Source organism: Macaca fascicularis, chromosome 13 (genome assembly GCF_037993035.2).
Source record: "Macaca fascicularis isolate 582-1 chromosome 13, T2T-MFA8v1.1".
Classification (NCBI taxonomy): Eukaryota; Metazoa; Chordata; class Mammalia; order Primates; family Cercopithecidae; genus Macaca; species Macaca fascicularis.
In genome coordinates this window covers 78,299,777-78,326,420 of record NC_088387.1, presented here as the reverse complement: position 1 = coordinate 78,326,420, position 26,644 = coordinate 78,299,777, and the positions used below count along the sequence as shown (strand labels likewise).

The 26,644-nt window shown below is 39.3% G+C and overlaps 1 protein-coding gene across 12 annotated transcripts in view; it reads left to right on the top strand.

The window, feature by feature from the left end:
* Positions 1 to 26,644, top strand: part of PLEKHH2 (pleckstrin homology, MyTH4 and FERM domain containing H2) — a 124,200-nt gene that overhangs the window by 94,151 nt on the left and 3,405 nt on the right. For 9 of the 12 annotated variants that reach the window (XM_074011877.1, XM_065527123.1, XM_065527124.1 and 6 more), the window contains 9 exons: positions 1,412 to 1,509; positions 3,256 to 3,437; positions 4,357 to 4,508; positions 6,535 to 6,632; positions 14,570 to 14,711; positions 19,479 to 19,624; positions 20,978 to 21,107; positions 24,368 to 24,454; positions 26,285 to 26,422. In XM_074011877.1, coding sequence (XP_073867978.1) covers positions 1,412 to 1,509; positions 3,256 to 3,437; positions 4,357 to 4,508; positions 6,535 to 6,632; positions 14,570 to 14,711; positions 19,479 to 19,624; positions 20,978 to 21,107; positions 24,368 to 24,454; positions 26,285 to 26,422 — 1,173 coding nt within the window. Of the gene's footprint in view, positions 1 to 1,411; positions 1,510 to 3,242; positions 3,438 to 4,356; positions 4,509 to 6,534; positions 6,633 to 14,569; positions 14,712 to 19,478; positions 19,625 to 20,977; positions 21,108 to 24,367; positions 24,455 to 26,284; positions 26,423 to 26,644 lie in introns of those variants that run through there. The other 3 variants (XR_012422426.1, XR_012422427.1, XR_012422428.1) reach the window with 3 other exon arrangements.

Below are 26,644 nucleotides of genomic sequence, written 5' to 3'. Positions count from 1 at the left end.
TACCTTAGCATATAGGACTCTCAGGGTTGGATCCAGGTTTGTGAGACTTGAAGCTTATACAGTTTGGGAAATGCTCTTTAAGACAAAGACTTGAAAATGGATTACTTTTGCACATTTTAGAAATCATATGACCATGTAAACACAGTTAATAAGGCCTTTCCCAGGACCTGTGCCCAAGAGGGAATCTGAAGCTTAAGCTTCATCTGCATCAAGAACACTTCATAATCTGGCTCCACTGGCCCCTCCTTCTCCACTTCCTGCCTCCAGCAGACAGTGAATGAATAAATACGCCCCATCCTTCAAACACACTCTGCCTTTGCAATATTCTCCACCTTGCACCTGATGGTATTCCTGTTACCTGGATCCCTCCTCTTCCTTCCCTCCCATAGACTTTATAGCCCAGCCCAAGCAACATATTCCCTGTGATCCCTTCTCTGACTCCACAAGAAGTTAGTCATTCCTTCCATTGGTTATGCTTTAAAAAGTTAATACATGGTATTACCATGTTGTATTATAATTTACTGTTTAAATATGTAACTGTCTCCTACTAGACTGTAGGCTCCTTAAGGGCAGGGACAATGCCTATTTCTCCCTCTTTTTTAATATAACGTTTTAAAAATGACTGAAAATTATATATAACAAACAAGGACAAAGAAGATCTGTATCCTACTTTTACATTTATGTACTCTAAAGAGTTTGTCTAATGCTTAACATTTTTTAACAAATGCAGTGCTTTATAGGATAAAGAAATAAAAACTTTGTTGTTGTTGTTTGAAGACATTTTTTTACCTTGTTTAGTGGTCGAGCATTAACCACCATGTTCTTCAGAAGAGAATTCTGCTGTAACATGTTTTATACTTCCTCAAAAAAATATAGAAAGGAGAATACAGAACAGAGCAAAGGAAAAATAAAAATCACATATATTGCTGTTACCTAAAGATAACCTCCGTTAATATTTTTATACTTGTCCCTTATTTATGTACGTAGATACGTATGTATGTGTAGGTGGCTTGGTTTTGATTTAGGGCATGTGTTTTTTACTGTTTTGCAATCTGCCTTTCTCAAAACTATTACTTGTATTTCAATGAATGAGTAAATACATAAGTGAACAAAAAAGAAACAATGTTTCTAATCTTTGAGTGTGATGTCAAAAAGGAGCACCACGTCTGCTTGTGCCTTGGTTCCTCTGTTGTAGATAACCATATACACAACTAGATGGATCATAGATCTGACCCAATGTAGAGTTTTTTGTTTTTAACCTATAATAAATGCTATAAACAGATCATGCATATGTGAAAGAAACAAAACGTTTTTGCATTAAAAGAGACTGTCATCAGCCCATTACACTCACTCTGATGTGGATCTCTGACTGGCACGTGGTATCTAACCTATGGTGCTTCTTCCTGCCCAGGGCTGGCAGCTCTTGGCACTCTGCGTTGGGCTCTTCCTTCCCCATCATCCTTTCCTGTGGCTCCTCAGGCTTCACCTAAAGAGGAATGCAGATTCCAGGTGTGCAGCATACTAGCCAGCTGAACTGTTTATGTGGTCTCTGAAAGTCTACGATAAATCATAAGTATTTAATGATCTGCCAGGTACATTTTTAGAAGAATGTATGAAACAAATATTGGTACAGGAAGCCTTTGGTTATTAATGTGGAACTAGGAAAATACTTCCTTTGTTATGTTAAATCTCTTAGGGAAGATTGCAATAAATACTTGAAAAACTGACAGAGTATTTTTAAGTGAAAAGTGTATTTGCATCGCAAGTATGAATGACTTAGCATTAGTGGGTGTTCATTCAATAAAAGCAACTATTTTGTTTCCTTAGTTTTCCCTTTTACTATTTTTCTCCACATTAAATTCTTTTATGTGAACAATTTCCCCCGTGGTCTTTCCTCCTTTTCTAATTGGATGTATTTGAGTTACTTCAGAATTGTTACTCCTTTGAAAAACACATTTAAAGTTCAACTTCCAGAATGGCTTTCTTACTCTGGGACCCAGGTCACTCAGCCAAGGCTTATCCAGGGTCATTTTGTCCACCAAGAGGTTTGCGTCAGGTTGCTTAAATAAACTCTTGGACTAAAACAAACACAGTAAAAGAAACAAACAAATAAACAAACCGAACTTGGAAGCAATAGGAAAATATTCTACAGTTCATAATACATTTTGGGGCCTCTGTGATCAAGGTCATCTGTGATCAAGATCATGTCATTTCAGTTGCAGTCATTGAGGAGCCCCTAGACCAAGGATCTGCCTACAGGGCACTTGAATACAAACATATTTGACAGGTGTTATCAATCTGCTTGAATAAGCAGTAAAATTTATGTATAACAAACAAGGGCAAATAAGATCTCTATCCAACTTTTACATTTATTTACTCAAATGAGTTTGTCTAATGCTTAACATTTTCTAACAAATGCAGTGTTTTTTATAGAATAAAGAAAGAAAACATTTTTATTTTTGTTTGAGGATTTTCTTTTTTTTTTTTTTTTTTGAGACAGGGTCTCGCTCTGTCACCTAGGCTGGAGTACAGTGGCACATTCTTGGCTCACTGCAACCTCCATCTCCAAGGTTCAAGTGATTCTCCTGCCTCAGCCTCCCAAGTAGCTGGGACTACATGCGTGTGCCACCATACCTGCCTAATTTTTTGTATTTTTAATAAAGACGGGATTTCACCATGTTGACGAGGCTGGTCTCGAACTCCTGACCTCAGGTGATCTGCCCGCCTCAACCTCCCAAAGTGCTAGGATTACAGGCATGAACCACCACACCTGGCCTGAAGGCATTTTCTTTTTTTCTTTTCTTTTCTTTTTTTTTTTTTTACCTTGTTTAGTGGTCAAGCATTAACCACCATGTTCTTCATGGTGAACCACCATGTTCTTCATGAATTCTGCTGTAACATGTTTTTATAGGTTACTCTCTACTATTCTTCATGCAATTGCTTTCTTTATATTTGTTAATATTAAATCACTATATATTGACTTGTGACTGGTAATTTTAAATTCAGCTTGTGACTATAATAATACAGTAAAGATGAAGAATGCTTTTTGGGGAGGTTTGAGTGAGGCAGTTACAAAACTAAAGTTGGAATTTGAGGAAAGTTACAGCAGTTTAGTATTATCATTCTAAAAAAGTTACTGTCAAAGTTAGCCTAATACATTGTGATGATGTACAAGGGATGCTTTCTTAATGGTTGCATATATTAGGTTGTCAATTAAATTTATTCTTAGATTTTATCTTAAGTTTTGTATTACAGGACAGAATTTGGAAAATATGCCATTTACTGCCAGCGTTGTGTAGAAAGAACGCAACAAAATGGTGACAGAGAAGCAAGACCCTCAAGGATGGAAATTCTTTCAACTCTTCTCCGAAACCCTTATCACCATTCTTTGCCCTTTAGTATACCGGTGCACTTCATGAATGGGATATACCAGGTAGGTTACCTGATGAAAATATGCTTAGCTGACAATCCTATGTGCAACCTCTGTTATAGGGAACAGAGACTTCTCTGCCTACTTTTGTCAGCACCTGGCAGTGACAAACATGAAAATACTTTAGACTTACTATCAGAACAGCTGAGTTTTGAAACAGTTTTGCTACAAAGGATTCGCACTTATAACAAATCCATATTGAACTGAATAAGGGATGGGCTTCACTGCCACTATGATTCTGATGGACAGAAAAATCAAAAACATTTTGGTTGGGGCTTTTTCCCATCAGTACACCTGCTAGGTGTGGAAATAATTACTGATACTGGGTGTGTACAATTTTAGTCTCTTTTAAAATCTCCAAATCTCAGAAATTATCTGGGAAGACTTCACTGGGCCCTTCCAATTCTCAGATCTAGATGCTTGCTTATTAATTGAAGCAAACATGTTCCCAAACTAGCAATTAGTCTTTGTAACCATATGCCTTTTATCACAGAATTCAGATACTTAACTGCCTATTAAAGAAACAAACATTAAATACATAAAAGTGTTCATTTATTTAAACGTATTTCTGGTTTATTTTCTTCCATTTGATTAAAGATTGCATATTGTACTATAGTTCTTGGTTTGTTTCTAATGAGTAAGCATCATATCTTTGCAAAATATTTATAGCTGTCAGTTGATCATTCTATTTTAGATTTGTGTCTGTTTGCTGAAGCCAAGATTTTTGAGTTCTTCAGCAAGCTAATTGCTGAGGTAACCTTGTTCATTTTCTCCAGAGGAGCTTTGGAAAAAAAAAGTTAAAGCACCTAGAAAAATATGTTATCATTAATCATGCATCAAGCATGCTCTGTTTCATCCTCAAAATCTCAGTTTGAAACTATATATTTCTTATTAAGAGAACTGTTTTGTTACTTCTGTCTAGGTAGTTGGTTTTGACGCATCTACCACAGTGGAAGAATTTTTGAATACTTTGAACCAGGACACAGGAATGAGGAAACCAGCACAGTCTGGATTTGCATTGTTCACTGACGATCCTTCTGGCAGAGATTTAGAGCACTGTCTTCAAGGAAACATCAAGGTGAAACCAAGTCCTTTTTAGGAGCCAAGCCCAATGAACAGCAAAGAAGCTGCTCTTTACAAGAAGAGTACACTTTGCAAGAAGTTTAATTTAGGAGTTTTCCAAAAATTTAACCAATCTAATCTCCACGATAAGAAAAAAATACAGGACTTTGTTAAACTCATAGAATTCTTAATATACAATCTCTACATTTATACATTCCATATTAAAGAGAGGAAAAGTGTTAGTAATGGAAATGATACTCTAAATATTAGGAGACTAAGGGTAGATATGTAGAAGTGCTAATAAAATGACTTTCCTTTTTTTATCATTTATTTAACAATACTTACTAAACTGTTTTATCTCTTACCAAACTATTGTTATCTCAGGGGCTGACTGGACTCTGTGGGGAATACAAAAGGACCAGAAATAGTCCCTGCCCACAGTGAACTTAAAATTTGCTTAGGGAAGAGCAACGTTATACACAGATAACCTTGAACTAGAGTTGAAAGTGATGAGTTTTAAGAGTGCTATGAACTTTGCACAGAAAGAGGGAGATTAAGTTCAGCATTGGGAGTTAGGGAAGGCCTGAGCTGGAAATGAAAAATGGTTTAGGAAACAGACCTGTGGTCGGGTGCAGTGGCTTACACCTGTAATCCAAGCACTTTGGGAGGCCGGGACAGGTGGATCATTTGAGGCCAGGAGTTTGAGACCAGCCTGGGGAGCATGGCAAAAACCCATCTCTACTGAAAATACAAAAATTAGCCAGGCACGGTGCCGCAAGCTGTCGTCCCAGCTACTCTTGAGCCCATGAGGTCAAGGCTGCAGTGAGCTGTGATCACACCCCTGCACTCCAGCCTGAGCGACAGAGCAAGACACAGTGAAACCCCGTCTCTACTAAAAAAAAAATACAAAAAATTAGCCGGGCGCGGTGGCGGGCGCCTGTAGTCCCAGCTACTCAGGAGGCTGAGGCAGGAGAATGGCGGGAACCCGGGAGGCGGAGCTTGCAGTGAGCCGAGATCGCGCCACTGCACTCCAGCCTGGGCAACAGCGTGAGACTCCGTCTCAAAAAAAAAAAAAAAAAAAAAAAGAAAAGAAAGAAAGAAAACAGACCTGTGGAAATGAAAAGGGAGGGATTTTAAAAGAATCTTTTCCAGATCATAGTAAAATAACTTTAATAGAGCTTCCATTTAGTAATGGCAATAATATATATAGAATTAGGCCAGTGGGGTGGATCACGCCTGTAATCTCAGCACTTTGGGAGGCTAAGGCAGGCAGATCATTTGAGGTCAGGAGTTCAAGACCAGCCTGATCAACGTGGTGAAACGCTGTCTCTACTAAAAATACAAAAATAATTAACCAGGCATGGTGGCGGGTACCTGTAGTCTCAGCTACTCAGGAGGCTGAAGCGGGAGAATCACTTGAACCCAGGAGGCAGAGGTTGTAGTGAGCCGAGATCGTGCCACTGTACTTCAGCCTGGGCGGCACAGTGAGACTCCATCTCAATTAAAAGAAAAAAATAGAATTATAGAACCACAAGGGACCTTAGAGAAACAATGCACTTATTTTGCAAATGAAAAAACTGAGGCCTAGAGAGGGAAATGAGTTATCCAAAATCGAATAGCTAGACCTGGGTCTAGACCCTTTCCATAAATTATATTTCAGATTTCTTTGGTATAACTTTACTTATTACAATCTTTTTGAACTCGGAAGATGAAAAAGTTACTTCTTTAGTGACCAAATCATGAAAAAATCCCTGGAATCTTCTTGTTTCCAGTTTCAGGCAGTCATACACTAAGATTCCTTTCTGAGTAAAAAATGCATGGCCACAGTCCAGAGTTAATGTGTGTCCGAAAGGGTAAGTGGACCAAAGAGCAATTTATAATGACATCCTAAACTCAGAGCTGCATCGAGGCTGAAAACAAAAAGCTTGAGTATATTTGGTTTGATCATATTAATGGAAAAATTTCAGTCTGCAGCACACTTGTCTTCAAAAAATGTTGATTTGAAAAGTACTGTAAATCTCAATTTTCCACTTCCTTTCTAGATTTGTGACATTATTTCCAAATGGGAACAGGCTTCCAAAGAACAGCAGCCTGGAAAATGTGAAGGTACAAGGACTGTTCGTCTGACATACAAAAACAGGTGTGTAATACGCATCCAGATGCCGAAGCATGAGTATACAATATGTTCAAATAATACAGGTGTGTAATACTGCATCCAGATGCCGAAGGATGAGTATGCAATATGTTCAAATAATACAGGTGTGTAATACTGCATCCAGATGCCGAAGGATGAGTATGCAATATGTTCAAATAATACAGGTGTGTAATACTGCATCCAGATGCCGAAGGATGAGTATGCAATATGTTCAAATAATACAGGTGTGTAATACTGCATCCAGATGCCGAAGTGTGAGTATACAACATGTTCAAATAATGCACCTACTATTTACCTTTCTATTGAATGCCTTAAAAATTATTTATTTGTAAGTTTGTCTTTCTATAAATGATAACTCTGTTTCTATAGGAAAAAAACTTGTCACATAAAGTTTTGTTTCTAATTCTAGTCTCTTAATGTCATAAAGAATTGTATTTTATAAAAATATGCTTTTAGACAAAGATTAGAAACACTAGGTCTCAGCTGAGCACGGTGGCTCACGCCTATAATCCCAGCACTTTGGGAGGCCAAGGTGGGCAGATAGGTCAGGAGTTTGAGACCAGCCTAGCCAACATGGCAAAACCCCACCTCTACTAAAAATACAAAATTTAGCCAGGTGTGGTGGCATGGGCCTGTAATCCCAGCTACTCAGACAGCTGAGGTGGGAGGATCACCTGAGCCCAGGAGGTTGAGACTGCAGTGAGCCATGATTGTACCACTGCACTCCACACTCCTGCCTGGGCAACAGAGTGAAACCCTGTCTCAAAACAAACAAAAAATACACACACACACAAGCATAGAAACTATGGGAAAAAATAGCTGCTCTCTCAGAGTAGTTGATACAAGGATGCATTTTTCACTTTCATAATTTCCTTTAACAGTATTATTACATTTTTCATAAAGACTGAATACTTCAATACCCTACTGCAGATCTGTAGTAAGAAGAGATACCTATGTTTCTTTGGGAGGCCGAGGCGGGTGGATCACGAGGTCAGGAGATCGATACCATCCTGGCTAACGTGATGAAACCCCGTCTCTACTAAAAATGCAAAAAATTAGCCGGGCCCAGTGGTGGGCGCTTGTATTCCCAACTACTCGGGAGGCTGAGGCAGGAGAACGGCGTGAACCCGGGAGGTGGAGCTTGCAGTGAGCTGAGATCCGGCCACTGCACTCCAGCCTGGGCGACAGAGCAAAACTCCATCTCAAAATATATATATATATAAATAAATAAATAAATAAAAAGAAGAGATACCTATGTTTGCCTCAGTCTTCTGGAAGTCATATACTCTTTATACTCATATTTATTCCTTCTCAGTCTTTCATTCTCATTTTTCTCTTTCTTTCTGCCTCTCTCTCTCTCTCTCTCTCTCGATGTTCACCAAGCTTCAACTATAAGGCCTATCACTTAGCTAGATGCTATGAATAAAATTGTAATAAATACAGACAGACGCAGTCCCTGATCTTTTGGAATCTACGGGTTAGCGAGGAAGACAACTGTTGGGCATATCCTCACTCTAATGAGTGTGTAATGACACAGTACATTCTCTGAAGGGAGAGAGAGGTACTGTGAGGGCACACAACAGTGAGCCTGACCTAGACGGGAGACCTCGGGAAACTCCTCTGAGGAAATGATGTTTACACCAAGTTCAGAGGGAGATGGGAGTGGGAACATCAAAATGCATGGAAAAGAATGTACAAAGACCCAAAGGCCTGTTGAGGGAGGCTGCTCAGCTTGTGTCAGGAATTGAGAAAATGCCAGAGAATCCAGAGCACACACCGTCTCTACGGATAAAATGGTAATGTACTTTGGCACGTAGTCAGGAACCCGATTTCCTTTCTTTCTTTTTAAATATTTTCATTTCTTTCATGTATTAGCAAAAGGTAGTACTTAATAAACACTATTAACTGACCAGCTCACATTAATTATAACAAAATAATGGTATTTTGCTGGTTTTATTTGAGTCTTATACCCTGTCAATTCAGGAACCTATAAAATGTTAGACCCAGAGCCTGGTGGAATTATTGGAGTCATGCTCAGAGGCCTCTTTTTGGAAGATGTTCAGACTTAAAATTGGAAAGTAAGAATTGAAGGCACTATGTACCATAAAGGATGTAATAGCCGTTGATCCACTTTAAAAGTTCTTGTTCTAATAGTCTATCCCACAGAAATACCCAGATAAGTGGGCAGAGTATTCCAGTATGTCCCAGTATCTTCCTTGTCATATTTTTGTCATATTCTTTGACAATGTTTTTGTGAAAAATTTGGGACAGACACTTACATGTTTATTAATAGGGAGATCAATTAAATAAATATGGCACATTCATATTTTGGACTCTTCTCTCATCCAGTTGGCCACTTAAAAGGCCACCCAGTATTTGAACAGACTCTGTTGATCTGAATAAATGGTGGTTGTGAACACTGGAGCTTCTTTATTCAGGGGCTCATGAGCTGTGATGATTTGCCAGAGGTTCAAGTAACAAGAAAGTGACTATTAATCTTTGGTATCTAAGATTTTAAAATCATACATTCCTAGAGATAACCAATATTGCATAGATATTGGAAATCTAATAGGCATCACCTCTGGAGGGACCTGTTTCCCTTGAGGGCAACCTTTATCAATGTATCAATGGCCCTTTGGTGACTGGTGAGGACAGCAGGCTAGGAGACTTGGACCCTCTAGATTATTATTGTAGTTCTGTTTAATGTGGAGCAGTAGTTCCCAACGTGGGCCCCACACTAGCAGCCTCAGGACCACGTGGAACATGTTAGAAATGCAAATCATTAGGCCCCACTTCAGACCCACTGAGTCAGAATTTCTGGGGGTGGAGCCCAGGAGTCCGTGTTTTGACAGCTCTCCAGATAATTCTTCCATGTGCTGGGTTTTGAGAAGCACTGACCTAAAGGTCCTCATCACTGCCCCTGCCTCTTGACCTCAGCCTTTGTGGAAGGAGCCAGCTCCTGGACCTGGCCTGCCAGAGACATTTATGGAGAAGAGGTTCAGGCATTCTCTTTTATTTTATTTTTTATTTACTTATTTTTTTTTTGAGATGGAGCTTCCCTCTTGTCGCCCAGGCTGGAGTGCAATGGCGCGATCTCGGCTCACCACAACCTCTGCCTCCCAGGTTCAAGCGATTCTCCTGCCTCAGCCTCCTGAATAGCTAGGATTACAAGCACCTGCCACCACGCCCAGCTAATTTTTGTATTTTTAGTAGAAACAGGGTTTCACCATGTTGTCCAGGCAGGTATCGAACCCCTGACCTCAGGTGATCCACCCGCCTCAGCCTCGCAAAGTGCTGGGATTACAGGTGTGAGCCACCGCGCCTGGCCAAGACTATTCCTAATAATCTTATGAATGCTTATGAAATCTTATGAATTCCTAAACCTTATGAATGCTTAATACATACCAACTCTGATGATGATGGCTATGACTGGAACTAAAGTGAAATTTGGATACAATTTGGATATGAAAGACAGATTTAAAAAATGCTTCAAGTCTAACAAACACCACAAGGAAGGACAAAGAGAGTCGTGAATAAAAATTTTTTGGTTGACAATTGGTTGAGTTTATCCAAAGACCTGGGATCAATAGAAAGGAATGTCTGGGTTGCGATAAGAGGTGGTGGAGTCCTCACTTCAAGTTGTTCTGCCTTTCTAGACCAAACCAATGGATTTCTTAAGTGTATTTGACTGATGTCTCATGCTTCCCTAAAATGTGTAAAACCAAGCAGCACCCCGACCACCTTGGGCACGTGTTCTCAGGACCTCCTGAGGTCTGTGGCACAGGCCATGGTCACTCATATTTGACTCAGAATAAATCTCTTCAAAAAAATTTTTTTTTGAAAAAGAGAGAGTTGTGAATAACAGATGATGATTACCTTGTTTAAAAATAAAACCTCATGACAATGTCTTTGACATCAGGAAAAAAAGTAACTCAACTGAAAGGCTTAATTTTTAACAGAACTCTGAAATGGCTGGATACCCACAGCTGTGAGAAAGTACTGTTTCTAAACATGGCCATGCTTTGCATGTGTTTATAAGTAGCTTAGACAATGAGCCCTAATTTCTAGTGATACAGTTAGGAGGGAACCTTGCTGTGACCTGTCACACAGCCAAGGACCTGATTCTTCATCTGCCAAGCATCATGGTAATAAACAAAGCTAAAATATCAATCCTCTTTATCATGGAATTTTAAATTGATACTTAGCAAGTGATAGAATTTTAATGATTTAGATTCAGGTATGAAAGATCTAATTAATCGGTTTTGAACTTGTTCTCATAGACAATCGTTGGCAACTAACATTTAAATTCTATTCACAGTTAAGCTTCTTATTTAATTTGATTTCTCACTGTGTTTTTGAAGTTGTAAGAGCCATGGCATGTTTTTAACAAAACTGGCCACAGCCAAGAAGTTTAAGCCAAGAAATGGAGTTTATCCCATTTCTCCTAGCTATGTTCACACTAAAAAAAATTGCAGGATCAAGAGACTTTCATGTGGACTGGGCACGGTGACTCACGCCTGTAATCCCAGCACTTTGGGATCCGAGGTGGGCGGATCACCTGAGGTCAGGAGTTCAAGACCAGCCTGGTCAACATGGTGAAACCTTGTCTCTACTAAAAATACAAAAATTAGCTGGGCGTGGTGGCATGTGCCTGTAGTCCCAGCTACATGGCAGGCTGGGGCAGGAGAATCGCAGGAACCCAGGAGGCAGAGGTTACGGTGAGCCAAGTTCATGCCACTGCACTCCAGTCTGGGTTGTAACAGAGCAGGACTCCATCTCAAAAAAGAAGAGACTCTCGTGATTCCAGAGACCTCTGGAGAATACTACTACTAGTACTACTAGTACTACTAACCTGCATTTGTTGAACATTTACCTAACATCAGGCCCTATTCTGAACTCTTTGTATGCATTCTTATATAATCCTTACAACTCTTCGAGGTTCTATTATTATTTCCATCTCACAGATGAGGTAACTGAAGCTTTAGAGAGTTAAGTCACTTGCCTAAGACTATGAAAGGGAATTCTTCAGGCTTTTTTGGCAAATTCCTGTACTTAGCAATTCTCACATACCATTTATTTGTCCATTCATGCCATCTACCAGTGCCAAGCCTTGTTTGAAGCCTTGGGAATTCCAAGGTGAATAGAGTTTCCTTACCCTTTAGAATCTTCCAGTTTATAGGGAGAGGCAGACATGAAGTCTTAGAAGTGCAATCAATGCTATAACAGGAAGAATGTAGCACAGGAGTGAAGACCATGGGCTGGAGACAGGCTGCCTGGGTTAGAATCCTGGCTCTACTACTTACTATGTGGCCCTGAGCAAGTCACTTAACATCTCTGTGCCTCAGGTACCCTGTATGTGAAATGGATGTCAAAATGATTCCCACCTCTAGGGTTGTCTGAAGGATTAAATGTTGGCAATTGTAAAGCACTTGGTTCAGAGCCTGCCACATAGTTAATGCTTTGTAGATATTTGTCATTACCATGAATATGACGTGCATGTCCAAGAGGTTGTAGGGACATAGAGGAAGACTGCAGAGTGGTGACTTCTGAGCAGATGACTGGAGGTTGGATGCCACTGAGGCAGGAAGAGAACAATTGCAGTTTTACTAGAGTATAACCAGTAGACATGGTGGACTGAGGAGTGAAGGAAGGGTGAACGGAGAGAGATTGCAGGCTGTCCCCCCAGTAAGTTTACAAGAGGATGGGAAAGGGAACAGTAGGAAATAAATGCTCCGAAGAATGAATATGGATCCAGTTGAGGGCAAACAAAAGGATTACCCAGCGGCGCTGAGAGCCCTGCTGAATTTGGAAGCAGTGTGTTTGTTTAATGGTACTGGTCCACAGTGATGTGATTTCCATCCCACAGTATTCAGCTTTCTGGGTGTGCAGTGAGGAGGTGGAGATTTGGGAATACCCCTGCGAGCTAATCCAAGCCTTGCCTGCTGTCATAGAAGCCCATTCTGTCTGCTCCAAGCCTCTTTAGGATTTGGAAGCAGCTGAAAGCTGGCCATACTGTGAGAGGCTTAGATCACATTCCTGTAGTGCCTTTCCTATTCAAGCTCCACGGATTTGATATTTATGACTTCTTGGTCATTTTTGTTCCTCTTCAAATTCTCCCCAAATCCCTAGATAGCTGTTGGAGCCCAAACTGTTTCATTAGGGATTTGAGTCAATGGTTCATGTCCAATATAGTTTTTCTCTGTTTTTTTATTATTATTTTTATTTATTATTTATTTATTTATTTTTGCTAATGACGCTTCCTTTTTCCCTCTCAGGCTCAGTCGTGTTGCCTGCCGGGAATAACAGAAAATGCACTTAAGCTCTTCTTGCCTGTAGCCATTTGGTTCTTTTTCTCCCCTTAGCCGTATTACCAAACCGTCCAGTGGTAACACTTAGCTAAACTCTAGTGGGTTACAGTGATGGGTATGATATACTTCCTAACTTCCAGTAGGGAAAATAAGCTGTGCATACCAATGTAAGCATGCCAGAAGGGAAGGCTTTCATCTTAAATGTTCTTCTCTTTGTTTTATATGACTTTTCTGATATCACTTTGGATTTGGCATCTGTTTCTGTTGCCCAGCCGTATTCTACTACCAGTTTAACAATATAATCCTGCATTATTTGTCATGGTGTAGTCATCGTAGATTAAAATGGAGCTTAGGATGTTTCTGATTTGTAAACTGGGTAGAGAGGAAAGAATGAATAGCATCATGGGGTAGGAGGAGCTTTTCAAAGTACACCCACCCATGCTTGCCCAGAGATTCAGACCTGCTGCCCTCCCCTTCCCTGCTATTTGAGAGAATTACTGGGAGAGATACTGTAAATGATAGGGGTGGGTCCTCTCCCTCAAGTGTGTAGGAGGAAAAAAGGCTTAAAATGCAAAGTTTTAGCCAATGGAGCACACACCTAACAGCTAGTGTATCTAAATCTCTCTTTTCCAGCCTCTGTGTTGTCATGGCAGGATTCAGGTATGTCAAGATGTTGCTCACCCACCCCAATGTCACAGCATTTAGAGCCCTTACAGCACCTGTGCCTGATCTGCAGCCTGGAGTCAGAGCCCCACAAATCTCACATATGAACAAATGACACAGTGAATATATCGAGTTACTGATTTAATGAAGACCTCCCTAGGCAGACAAAAGCCATGTTGTGTTTCAGCAAGTCATAGTGATAACATGTAAACTATTTTTGAGCCCCTAAAGCTGCTTATCAGATTGTGGCCAAAAAGTCAAAACACACTTACATATATAAATATTATCTTTTAGATTCCCAGAGAAAACTCACCTTCTCCCCCTCCCCTTATTTGATGTTGATTTGGGGGTGATTTTGAGTTGAAACCTTCACTTCCTTTTCCGTGCTGTGTCCAAGGTATTCAGGAAGGATCATGAGGGTTTTGAAGACTGGGTTTACACAGCCCATTGAAATAAAGGCCTGTATCATACATTCCTTGCAAGAGAGGGCATATTTAATTTCGCTTGATGTCTTAGGTCCTTCCTCAGGAACATTTAAGGATTTGGTGTTTCAAGGCCTAAAAAATTGCTTCATCTCTTTACTTCTATTTATGTATTTTTATTAAATTTAAAGTGGATTTCTTATAAGCACCATATAGTTGGGTTTTATATTTTATCCACTCTGACAATCTCTGTCTTTTCATTGGTATATTTAGATAATGGACATTTAACGTGATTCAGCCTCACCTCCAGCAGTTCCTCAACCTCAACCTTAAAGCAGTTTTTTCTTATTTTGCTGGAAGTACTAAATAGAACAGAACAGAAGTCATTGACAGTAATAGTCTAAGTTCATACCACTTAGAGTACTGTGTTAAAACAACCCCATCTCAGTTCCCTGGATTTATCTTTACTTTATTCCTTTGTAAGAATATAATTTAATGAGAAATTTACTCTTTTTTTTTTTTTTTACAGACTATATTTCTCAGTGCAAGCTCGTGGAGAGACTGATAGAGAAAAGTTGCTGTTAATGTATCAGACAAATGATCAAATCATAAATGGACTTTTTCCTCTGAACAAGGATCTGGCATTAGAAATGGCAGCTCTTTTAGCTCAGGTAACTTCCATGTTATATAGAGTTATATATTGAAATAATAAGATACTAATTTCTACATTGAATTAAATGTAAAACAGTATACTTCGGTAACTCTTTACATTCATTTTGCTATGATTAGCACCTTAAAAATTACAGGCACTATAATTACAGTTAGCCTCTAAAGTGCTGACGGTTGCAATGACATAGAATGAGACAGTATTCCATAAAGAGAACCCAGTTTCTTAATTATGTTGAAAATATATCTCTAGGCTTTGTATTTAATAAAGGAATTGGAATGTAGAGCTGTGGGCTTGAAGATGTCATGCTGAAATCGCTTGGTAATCTAACAGGAATAAGACCTTGAAAAGGCTAGAGCACTTTCTTTTATTTACCTATTATATTAGTTATGATTAAGTTCAACCTTCACACACACACACACACACACACACACACACATTAATACTGACTTAATCAGAATAGAAGTATATTTAGCGCTCACATAGAGAGAGAGGCATCCTGGCACCTCTGAAACCATTAGGGGCATGGACTTTATCCTCTTCTCTCTTCTGCTGTCCCTAGGGTGTCATCATCATGGTCCTGGGAGTCTGCCAGAGCTCCAGCTAACGTCAGTGTTCCAGGCCTCAGGGTGGGGGAAGGGCTGAAAAGGGCATGCCCTCCTGCACTTGAGAAAACTTCTCAGCAGTTGCATAGAACCCTTCCATTCATGTCTCTCCCATCAGAATTTAGTCACATGGCCTTGCCTACTACCTACCAGGGAGTCTGGGGAATGTGGTCTCAGCGGGGTGGCAGTGTGCCCAGCTAAATTTAAGGTTTTTCTTAAGAAGAAGGAGAGAATGGTCATAAGATGCAACCCATAGTCTCAACCACACCTGAGTCTTTGCCTAGGTTAATTAAGGAAAAAGTTAAAGCAACTCTGTGATATGGCATCTGGACCAAGGCTTAGATTCCCCAGGGTCTTTGGTCTATGGCTCCTCACACTACACTCTGTCCCAGGACATCTCAATCATTCTTTTTATTTTAGGCACCACCTATGCCAAAGTTTCCCAGATCTTTTCTCTTCAGTTCGTAGTTCTTTTGTGGTCTCCTTAAAGTCAATCTTTTTTTTTTTTTTTTTTTTGAGACGGAGTTTCCCTCTTTTGCCCAAGCTGGAGTGAAGTGGCACGATCTCGGCTCACTGTAACCTCCACCTCCCAGGTTCAAGCGATTCTCCTGCCTCAGCCTCCCTAGTAGCTGGGATTATAGGTACCCACCACCATGCTCTGCTAATTTTTGTATTTTTAGTAGAGACGGAGTTTCACCGTGTTGGCCAGGCTGGTCTCGAACTCCTGACCTCAAGTGATCCACCTGCCTTGGCCTCCCAAAGTGCTAGGATTACAGGCATGAGCCACCGCGCCCAGCCAAAATCAGCGTATTGAAAACCAAACTAATCATCGTCCCTCCTCTGTGTTCACACTCTGTTTCCTCTTTATGATACTGCCTCCACCCGGTCCCACAAGCAAGCTTCAAACCCAGGAATTATGACTCTTCCCTCACTTTGGCCCTTTCCCACCAGTCACCACATCCTGTGAATGTGAATTCTTAGGGATGTTTTACTCAGTTCTCTCCTCTGTATGCTGACTCCTGTTGCTAAGGTTCGGATCATTGTCTCACACTGCCTGCTGTCCTACAGCAGGCTCCTAAGTAGTGTGCCTTTCTGTGGTCTCTTCCCTCACAAATTTATCCTTCACACAAATGCTAGAAGAATTTTTTCCACTTATCTATTGCTACATAACAAATGACTCCAAAACTCAGCTACTTAAGACAGTAATTTGGGCAGGGATATGAAGGGACATGTGTGTCTCTGCTTCAGGTGGTATCAGCTGACATAACCTGAGAGTCAGTTGTCGCTCTATGGCTGAGGGCTGGAATTATTTGAAGGCTCCTTCACTCATGTCTGGTGGCTGATTGATGCTGGCTGTTTGTGGGGACTTCTGCTGGGACTGTCAGCTGGAGCACCTTACACGTGGTCTCTTCATGTATATGACTGCTTGTGCTTCCTCCAAGAATGGTGAATGGGTGACAGCAACAACGTCCCAGAAGAAAGACAATAAGCGGAAGCTGCTATTTTCTTAAGGGCTGAGCCTGGAAATTGGCACAGTGTCACCTGTGCATGGAGCTTTATTAGGCAGCACTAGTAACTGGGATAGAGACATAGCAAAAATGTGAATCTAGCTTTCTCATTCCTTTTTTACATGCAAGGACTTTCACGATCTGAACTCTGCCTGCCTCTCCAACCTCAACTTTCCCTTAATACTCCCTACCTTGAGCTTCATGCTCCAATAAAGTATAAACTGTGGTTCCATACACAACTCCCTGCCTTGTGTGTGGTGCACTTTATCTTGCCTCTTATGATTGACTAGTTTGTCTCCTTTACCCAGATCATCTCTACCCCATCCCTTCACCTGTTAACTTCACCTGTTAACTTTCTGAATCCTGTCTTGGAGGGTTAAATGTCCCTCTTGGGGTTTCTGTAATGTTCTATTGCCATCCTGACCTCAGTGGTTTATAATCATTGATTTATCTTTCTGCTTTGCACTACTGACTGCAGCCCCCCTGAGGCCAGGGCTGTTCTTGTTCATCTTTGTCACTAGCACAGCCTTACACACAGTTCCTTCTCCATAACTGTTCTTAGAGGAATGAATACTTGATAATTTAGTTGACTTTTTAAAAAAAAATTTTTGTGGAGATGGGGTCTTGCTATGTTACCCAGGCTTGTCTTGAACTCCTGGGCTTAAGCAATCCTCCCACCTCAGCCTCCCAAAGTGTTGGGATTACAGGCGCGAGCCACCGCGCCCAGCTTCCTTTTTTTTTTTGGTAACTATTCTTCGTTAGACTGTCGTATCCTTGGAGATTGAATCTGATGTCAGGTTTCCCAGGTAGCTGTGGTGAATGCTGCTTGGTGATAGATGGGAACAATGCATAGCTTGCTCTAGGGCAAGGATTTCAGTATGGTTGAAGAGCTGGTGGACAGCTTTTATTTGGAGTGAAGATATTTGGAAGGATACTTCACTAAGTAGGAGATGATGGGGATTGATAGAAAAAAGGAAAAATGAAGAATGGGAGCTGAAAAGCAAAATCAACCCAAGTAACCAGCAAGTAAGAAACTGGGTCAAGGAACCTAGGACGTTGTAAGAATAGGCTGTAAGCGCAAAGCTCAGCTGAGGACTTTAGACAGTAAGTGATCAGATTAAGAACTGGAAAAGAGGAGCCCCAGGGTGGGAGTCTCAGAGGCTGGTTGTGCTAAGGAATAGGGCCCATTTGAGATGCAGAGCTGGGGCTTTCTATGAGACCATTCCAGTTTTGATGGAACCTTTGATCCCCTTTTTGGGGAATGCTGTAGGTAATGATGTGAATGATCAGTAGGATATTCACCTGAATGTCCCCTGTCCTGTCTTCCTCCCTAACCCTCTTTGATATCTACATACCTACATGGCTCTACAAGTCACCTAACACAGTTTATCACAAGTATTTATGCCTCAGTCTTCTCTACTAGATAATAAACTCTTTGAGGGTGGGGCTATGCTCAGCATTTTCCTTTCTCACATCACTTAGCACAGTGCCTGACTTACAGTGGGGACTCAGAATGGGTTTGTTTGAAGGGATGAATTGGTGAGTTCATGGAGAGATGGATGGGTGGATAGTTAGATGGGTGGATTGAGGATGGCATCTCTGCAGCCTATTAGTAGAGATGAAAGCTGAACATTCTTTCATTAAGGGATAAAGGGGAATGAAGGACTCTATGCCCAGGATTAATGCTAGTAGAATGACAGTATGAACACAATAACATGGAGAAAATCTAGGAACAAAGTAATGAGAATATGGTTCTTGCTCCCATTACATTCAGGAGAGACCCTCAAAAAAGTCCAACTAATAGTTTTTTGAAATTTCTTATAACTTTTTTTTTTTTTTTTTTTTTTGAGATGGCGTCTTGCTCTGTCACCCAGGCTGGGCAGTGGCACGATCTCAGCTCACCGCAACCTCCGCCTCCTGGGTTCAAGCAATTCTTCTGCCTTAGCCTCCCGAGTAGCTGGGATTACAGGTGCCCACCACCATGCCCATCAATTGCCTTTTATTTTTAACATCCATTTCATCTTATTATCAGCAATTAAAATAGTGCCTTAAAAATGAAAAATTGTCCTTGTGTTACAGACAATAACAAAGTAGTGGCTTTTAGCAAGTACTACTAAATGGGGATAGTAAACTAGGAAGGTTAATGTAGAAATGGAACGCAAATGTTTAAATTACAGATTTTTTTCAAAATTAGAATTCAGGCCAGGCGGTGGCTCACGCTTGTAATCTCAACACTTTGGTAAGACAAGGTAGGCGGATCACTTGAGGTCAGGAGTTCGAGACCAGCCTGGCCAACATGGTGAAACCCCGTGTCTACTAAAAGCCCCAAAATTAGCCAGGCATGGTGGTACACACCTGTAGTCCCAGCAATTCAGGAGGCTGAGGCAGGAGAATCACTTGAATCTGGGAGGAAGAGGTTGCAGTAAGCCTGGGTGACAGAGCGAGACTCCATCTCAAAAAAAAAAAAACAAAATTAGAATTCAAATGTAATTTATAAAAATTCCTACATGTGATTATAAATTTCATAATCACATAATCATGACAAATAGGTTTATGTATTATGTGTTAAAAAAGAATGTTTAGGAAAAATAAAACTAACTGATTTTCTGTCTTAAAACTCTTTTTGATATATTTTCACTTTTTTGGATTTCCAATTAGGTAGAGATTGGAGATTTTGAAAGACCTTTCTCAACTCCAGCAGGGCATGTTACCCATCAGTGCAAAGCGAATCAAACTCTAAAGCAAGTCATAGAGAAATTTTATCCTAAAAGGTATAGAGATGGCTGTTCTGAAGAGCAGTTAAGGTAAGGACATCTTTGTAACTCTTTAGAGGGTAGGGTCTTGCGAGTTTTTTGGTAATATTTTTCTGTTCAAATTTTAAAGGTGAAAAACATTTTGACAGTTTTCTCAAGATTTTTTTAATATTATTCAGCACAGGAGATTATAGATATTTTTATTTAAGATAAGCCCAGAAGCTTTAGAATCTATATTTAAACTTTCTTTAATTATTAAAGAAAAAAAAAGCCTTCTTTAATTATTAAAGAAAAAAAAAAGCCTTTAGATGTAGTTTTCAGTTGATCTTTTTCATTCTTTTCCCTGATAATGAATAAGAGAAAAAAACTGGCCAATAATATGTTTAATTTTATGAAGTGCCTACCAAAAAATCATATGTTGTGTATTCTATTATGAATAAATTGAAATAAAAATAAACTATCTTCTTACATAAGACTTTTTAATATAAAAGTTTCTAATTTACCTCAATTTGGAGTTTCAGTTTCAGAGAATATATAAAGAAAAGGTGATTAGATTTAAAAATAGAGGCAAACCCAGTTTATCATGAGCTTTTCCAAAATAGAAACATTTAAGATTAGCCTTTTATCTATGTAGAATGAGTGGTTGCCTTTGTGATTTGATCTGACAAGTATCACCTTGCATCTAACATCTCTCCAAGCCAGGGGTGGTAGGACCTAAAATTCTACTATCAGGGATTCATCTTTGGGCTCTACGAGTTGTATTTTTTTTTTTTTTTTAGACGGAGTTTTGCTGTGTCACTCAGGCTGGAATGCAATGGGGCGATCTCGGCTCACTGCAACCTCTGCCTCCAGGGTTAAAGTAATTCTCCCTCCTCGGCCTCCCGAGTAGCTGGGATTACAGGCACCTGCCATTATGCCTGGCTTGTTTTTGTATTTTTAGTAGAGATGGTGTTTCACCATGTTGGCCAGGCTGGTCTTGAACACCTGACCCCAGGTGATCCGCCAGCCTCAGCCTCCCAACGTGCTGGTATTACAGACGTGAGCTACTGCACCTGGCCTGTACTTTTGTTTTAAAATGAAAATATTCCCATGAGAAGTTATCTTTTAAACTAATTTACACTAAGTTTTGATGGTAGATATTCAGATTTTAAAAATGGATCTGCTGGGGGTACCTAGTTCATGCTGAAAATATGGATAGTATGAGAATTTGGTGAAAGGAATATTCCAGAAAGGACAAGTGGTGGACGGTGGTGTGATAAGAGCCACAAAATCTTTACCCGGGTTATGCCTAGGGGTCACAGTTATGCTTAAGATTGGCTCAAGGAGAGTTTTATCTTAAGATTATGACACACTGTTTATGTTTTTGCTTTAGTGTTTTTGTTTTTGTTCTTTTCTTTTTTTTAGGCAGCTTTGCCAGCGACTCTCAACCAGATGGATGGCCCTCCGGGGACACAGTGCTGCTGACTGTGTGCGCATTTATTTGACAGTAGCCAGGAAGTGGCCGTTCTTTGGTGCCAAGTTGTTTCTTGCAAAAGTAAGAAAGAATGGGAGAGAGATGCATAATGAAAACCTTTGTGTACATAGCCGACCAGATTTACCCCAGACTTAGTATATTTGGCTTCTGTAAAAAATGAAGAAATATCCAATAATGTAAAGAAAACAATGAAGAGACACTAGGGAAAGGGCACAAAAGCTTCTCTATCTTTTCCTGTCTGCCCAACTTTTCCCACCCTAAATCATTTCTTGGACTCATTGGCTAATCATGAGTCCTAAACCACAGCTCAACTCTGCATTCTTCTGTTCATTCATTCATCCATGCACACGTTTACTCTGTCACTCATTTGCTTATTTATTTAGTATTTACTAAATAGTTCTGTTTGCTAAACATTGATCTAAGCTCTAGGGATACATAACCTATTGTTTCAGATGGAATGTACATGAACTTCCAGGACTATTTTACTTTGTGTAGTCTGTAGTGCAACAGGCCTGTAAACAAACCACTGTATGGCAAATATCACGATGAGTCACATGAACAGAATGCTGCAGGAACACTGAGGAAGCAGACTCGCCCTGCCCGGGGATGGCCAGCCCTTTCCCCAAGGGAAAAATTGTGCCTTTTGATTCCTTTTCTTTCTGTTGAACCATGTCTCTTTGTACTTTCTCAGGCTCTTAAGATAACATCTTGCCTTGTGTTATATTTTTCTGTGTGTTTGTTTTATCCTCACTATTAAATTGCATGCTCCTTGAAAGTATAAACTCACTGATCCTAAAATCTTCCTCTGGTACCTACCGTAGTGCTTTAAACATAATTAATAATTATCACTTAATAAATATTTGCTGAATAGCTGTGCAACTTTGGGCAAGTCAGGTTACCTCTCTGGACCTCACTTTTCCTCATCTGTTAATGACTTAGAGTAGAAAAGTAAAATCTAAGGTATCTTCGAACTCTGATTCTATAAGTGACTATATTATTGATAGGTGAGAATTAATTTTTTTTCTAGTGGAACTGAAAGCTGTATATTAATTAAGAAAAAGACGATAAAGTTAGTATTCTTAAACATCTATAAAATTAATGTTCTCACAGGGAGTTGAATATATATTTTTTAAAATTACAAGGAATAGATTTGAACTGTAGAGCAGCATGGATTTTAATTCTAACTTCAGCATTGGAAATAATATTAAATACCCTTTTCTGTTCTGATAATATGTGCTTGCTGGCACAAAATTTATTAAATATAATATTGCTTTTCATATTACATGGCAGGCATCTTTTTTGCTCACTTTTCTTTCTTTATAACAAGCGACACTTCCTTTGTTGCTTCATGGCATCCTGTTTTCTGTGTGTGTGGTGAAATTTACCCTTTAATTTTTTTTTTTTTTTTTTTGAGACGGAGTCTCATTCTGTCACCCAGACTGGAGTGCAGTGGCACGATCTTGGCTCACTGCAACCTCTGCCTCCCAGGTTCAAGCGATTCTCGTGCCTCAGACTCCCAAGTAGCTGGGATTACAGGTGCACACCACCACACTTAACTAATTTTTATATTTTTGGTAGAGACAGGGTTTCACCATTTTGGCCAGACTAGTCTCGAACTCCTGATCTCAAGTGACCCACCCGCCTCAGCCTCCCAAAGTGCTGGGATTACAGGCGTGAGCCACCGCACCTGGCCCATGGTAACTATTTTTAAGCGTATAGTTCTGTGGCATTAAGTACATTCTCATTGTTGTGTTGCTGTCACCACCATTCATCTCAGAACCTTTTTATTTTCCCAAACTGAAACTGTACCCATTAAATGCTAACTCTCCAGTCTTCCCTCCTCCTCCCAGCCCCTGGCAACCTCCACTCTACTTTCTATCTCTATGCATTTGACTACTTTACGAACTTCATGTAAGAGAAATAATATAATACTTGTGCTTTTGTTATTGGCTTATTTCACTTAGTATAATGTCCTCAAGGTTCATCCATGTTGTAGCATGTGTCAAAATTTCCTTCCCTTTTGAGGCAGAATAACATTCCGCTGTATGTATAGATATACCACATTTTGTTTACCATTCACCTGTCAGTGGACACTAGAGTTGAAGGGCATCCTTTTGAATTGAATTCTTCCCTATCCTTTGCAAATCAACCCTCAGTAGACAGTTTCTAACTCAGGGTTTTGTATATATGAGATGCTAACAAGTTTTATTATATAAAATAACCCAACATTCATCCCAGTTTTATATCTATAGTCTTGACATTATTTTGTAAAATTTAAGAGAAATAGTTAAGATTTTTTTTAGGATTTCATTTGTTAATGGAACCAAACAAGCATCATTAATTGCTCAAAATAATTTATGGGTTTCAGTGGTAGGAGGTTCTTTTTATTAATATAATTTCATAGCTTTTTTTTTTCTATGAGAACCAGGAGTAGCTTTTACCTTTTTTTTTTTTTTTTAGATGGAGTCTCTCTTTGTCACACAGGCTGGAGTGCAGTGGCACTATCTCAGCTCACTGCAACCTGCGCCTCCCAGGTTCAAGCTGTTCTCCTGTCTCAGCCTCCCAAGTAGCTGGGATTACAGGCGTGCACCACCATGCCCAGCTGATTTTTATGTCTTTGGCGGAGATGGGGTTTCGTCATGTTGCACAGGCTGGTCTCGAACTCCTGGCCTCAAATGATTCACTCACCTCGGCTTCCCAAGGTGCTAAGATTACAGGCATGCGCCACCACACCCAGCCAATTTCATAGCTTTTACAATAAAAAATTTGGTGGAAATTTTCATATTTCTCATTACTATTTATCACACAGTTTCATATTTTCTTTTTATTGTGTTTTTATTACACATTGAATATCAGATTTAATGAACTTTCAGGAAAGGTGTGCAATTATAATAATAATCCTTTACCTTGTAATAGCACTACACAATTTATCAAGCACAGCAGTATATTTTGCTTCATTAGGATTTTGGTCCTCATGAACACCCTAAAAGCCTTGTTGACTATTAATGTCTTAACGCAGAAGAAAATTAAAATATGAACATTATTGTTCCTATGCTAAAGATGAGGAAATTGAGCCACAAAGAGATTCAGTAGTTTGTCCAAAGGCACACATTAATAAATGGCCGGTTTGGGTCTCAAAGCTAGGTCTCCTAATACCACATTCACTCTTTGCTCCAGTATACCACCCTGCCTCTTTCCTAGGAGAGATTTTTAATAAGTTTTTGTTGTTTAATGGCAAATGTTACATGACATTTAGACTGAAAAAAATTCTGTAATTTTGCTTAGCATTTATAATATAGTGTATTTTCACCTCTTCATAGCCCATAACTCCATCATCACTTGGAAGTACTTTCATGTGGCTGGCTGTAAATGAGGATGGTTTAAACCTCTTAGAATACAACTCCATGGTAAGTTTAAACGCTCAAGTTTTGCATTAAGTCAACTGTTTCCATTGCTCAGTGTACCATAAACAGAAGGTAATGATATCTTAATCTGATTTTTCTCTTACACAGAAAACATTCTTCCTAATACTATGTCATGAACAGTCATTTTACAAATACAGCTATGATTATAATTTAACCTTTTAAAACAAGATAAGACAGTGTATGAGAAAAATCTTGATAGCGTGACTATATTGTGATCATGGTTATATTCGTGAAATGATTATATTTTTAAAAGTGTTAAGAAGATTGTTTCCTGTGTAAAATAAAAATCTGTAAGAAATCATTAAAGTGGGAACTTTAATAACCAAAGTTTAAGTTCACTTTCACTAAGGCTTCTTTAACAATTTCTATAATTTTCTATAGTGTCATATATATAGCGTCTTAGCACTTTCCACATAAAGTCAAACTATGATTTCTATATATGTTCATTTATTTACCTGAAATTTACATTTTTTAAATCATATTTCATGTGTCTAATTATTTAATACAATTTTATTCTCTTTTTTGTTTAATCTGGTGGGCAGGAATTACTACATTCACCAGGCAGGTCTAATCGTGTGGCTATAATCAGAGATCACTGAAAATTTTCTGGAAACCAAACTATCCTTTTGTGTTATAGTTACTGTTTCCCCTTGCAATTGCTTAAAAAACAAACACACACACTTTTTTTCAAAGGGTTATATTTTCTGAGTGCCTTTTAGTTCTTGAATGGATAACTTGAAGGTATTATAAAATCAGTGACTTAAAGTAAAAAAAAAAAAACAAAAACAAAAACAAACAAAAAAAAACCTATACACCGGTATTGAGTTACCTTAGTTCAGGAAACCAGCTCCCTAGCTCTCAGGAGGTAGCCAGACAGGCCGGGAAGCACACACAGGTAGGTTGCAGGTCCGAGGCATTCAGTCCTGGAATGGTCTGCTCAGTCTTGCAAGGTAATCATTAGATATGCAGAATCCTTTCAGGCCGTATATTAGTTACATTTTATTTTATTTTATTGATTTTTTGATTTTTTTTTTTTTTTTGAGGCAGGGTCTCATTCTGTCGCCCAGACTGAAGTGCAGTGGTGTGATCACCGCTCCCTGCAACCTTGACCTCCTGGGCTCAAGCAGTTCTATTGCCTCAGCCTCACAAGTGGCTAGGACCACAGGCATGCACCACCATGCCCGGCTAATATTTTTTATTTTTTCATAGAAACAAGGTCTCCCTATGTTGCCCAGGCTGAGCTCAAGTGATCCTCCCACCTCAGACTCAGGTGTGAGCCATCAGGCCCAGCCTAAGTTACATTTTTACATTGTTTTGGAAACACATTAGAAAAAAATATTTGCTGCATATGTGACAAAGGGTTAATATATGATACTGTTTCTGTTTATAGATTTCAAAATCCATCTATCAGGGTAGATTTACCAATATTTGACCGTTTTGACCATGAAAAGTATCAGTAATATGGCTTAACCTAACATATATATAAGAGACATATGAAAGGGCATGTAAAAAATATTAACAGTGGCTTTCCACTAGATGCTGGAGTATAGCTGCTTTTTATTTTTTTCTTATATTTTCTCATTTTTCTTCAGTGACTTGTTTCAGACTCAACATTGTAAAGGTAGATGATGCCTAAATAAAATTAGTACCACTACTATCTATTTTGGATCATAATAGATTTTATTTTAGAAATAATTTTGTATTATACCATAATTGATGAATATCTGCATTTTAATGGAGCTATATTATTATTTTTCATCTCTCTTTGGAAGTAAGAGCATATAACATATTTACTTTTTCTTCTCTTTAAAGAGGTTAATAGTCAGCTATGTGTACAAGAGTCTAATGACCTTTGGAGGCTATCAAGATGATTTTATGGTAGTCATTAACAATACACATTCAAAGGACACACCAACAGAGAAATTACTTTTTGCCATGGCAAAACCCAAGGTGAGTAGGAGCCTTTTTGCCAACTTTTTTGTGCTAGTTGTTTTCACTTAATCTTAGCCAAAAGTCCAAAAAGCAATGCTAGTTGTTTTCATACTAAAACATTTATTCAGCAAAGACTACGTTCCAGATGGGAAAACAGACGTTATTTATAGTCAAACAAACATGGGTCCAACTTACATCATCTTTCCAAGCCCTGGTTTCTTTGTCTAAAAATATGGTAAC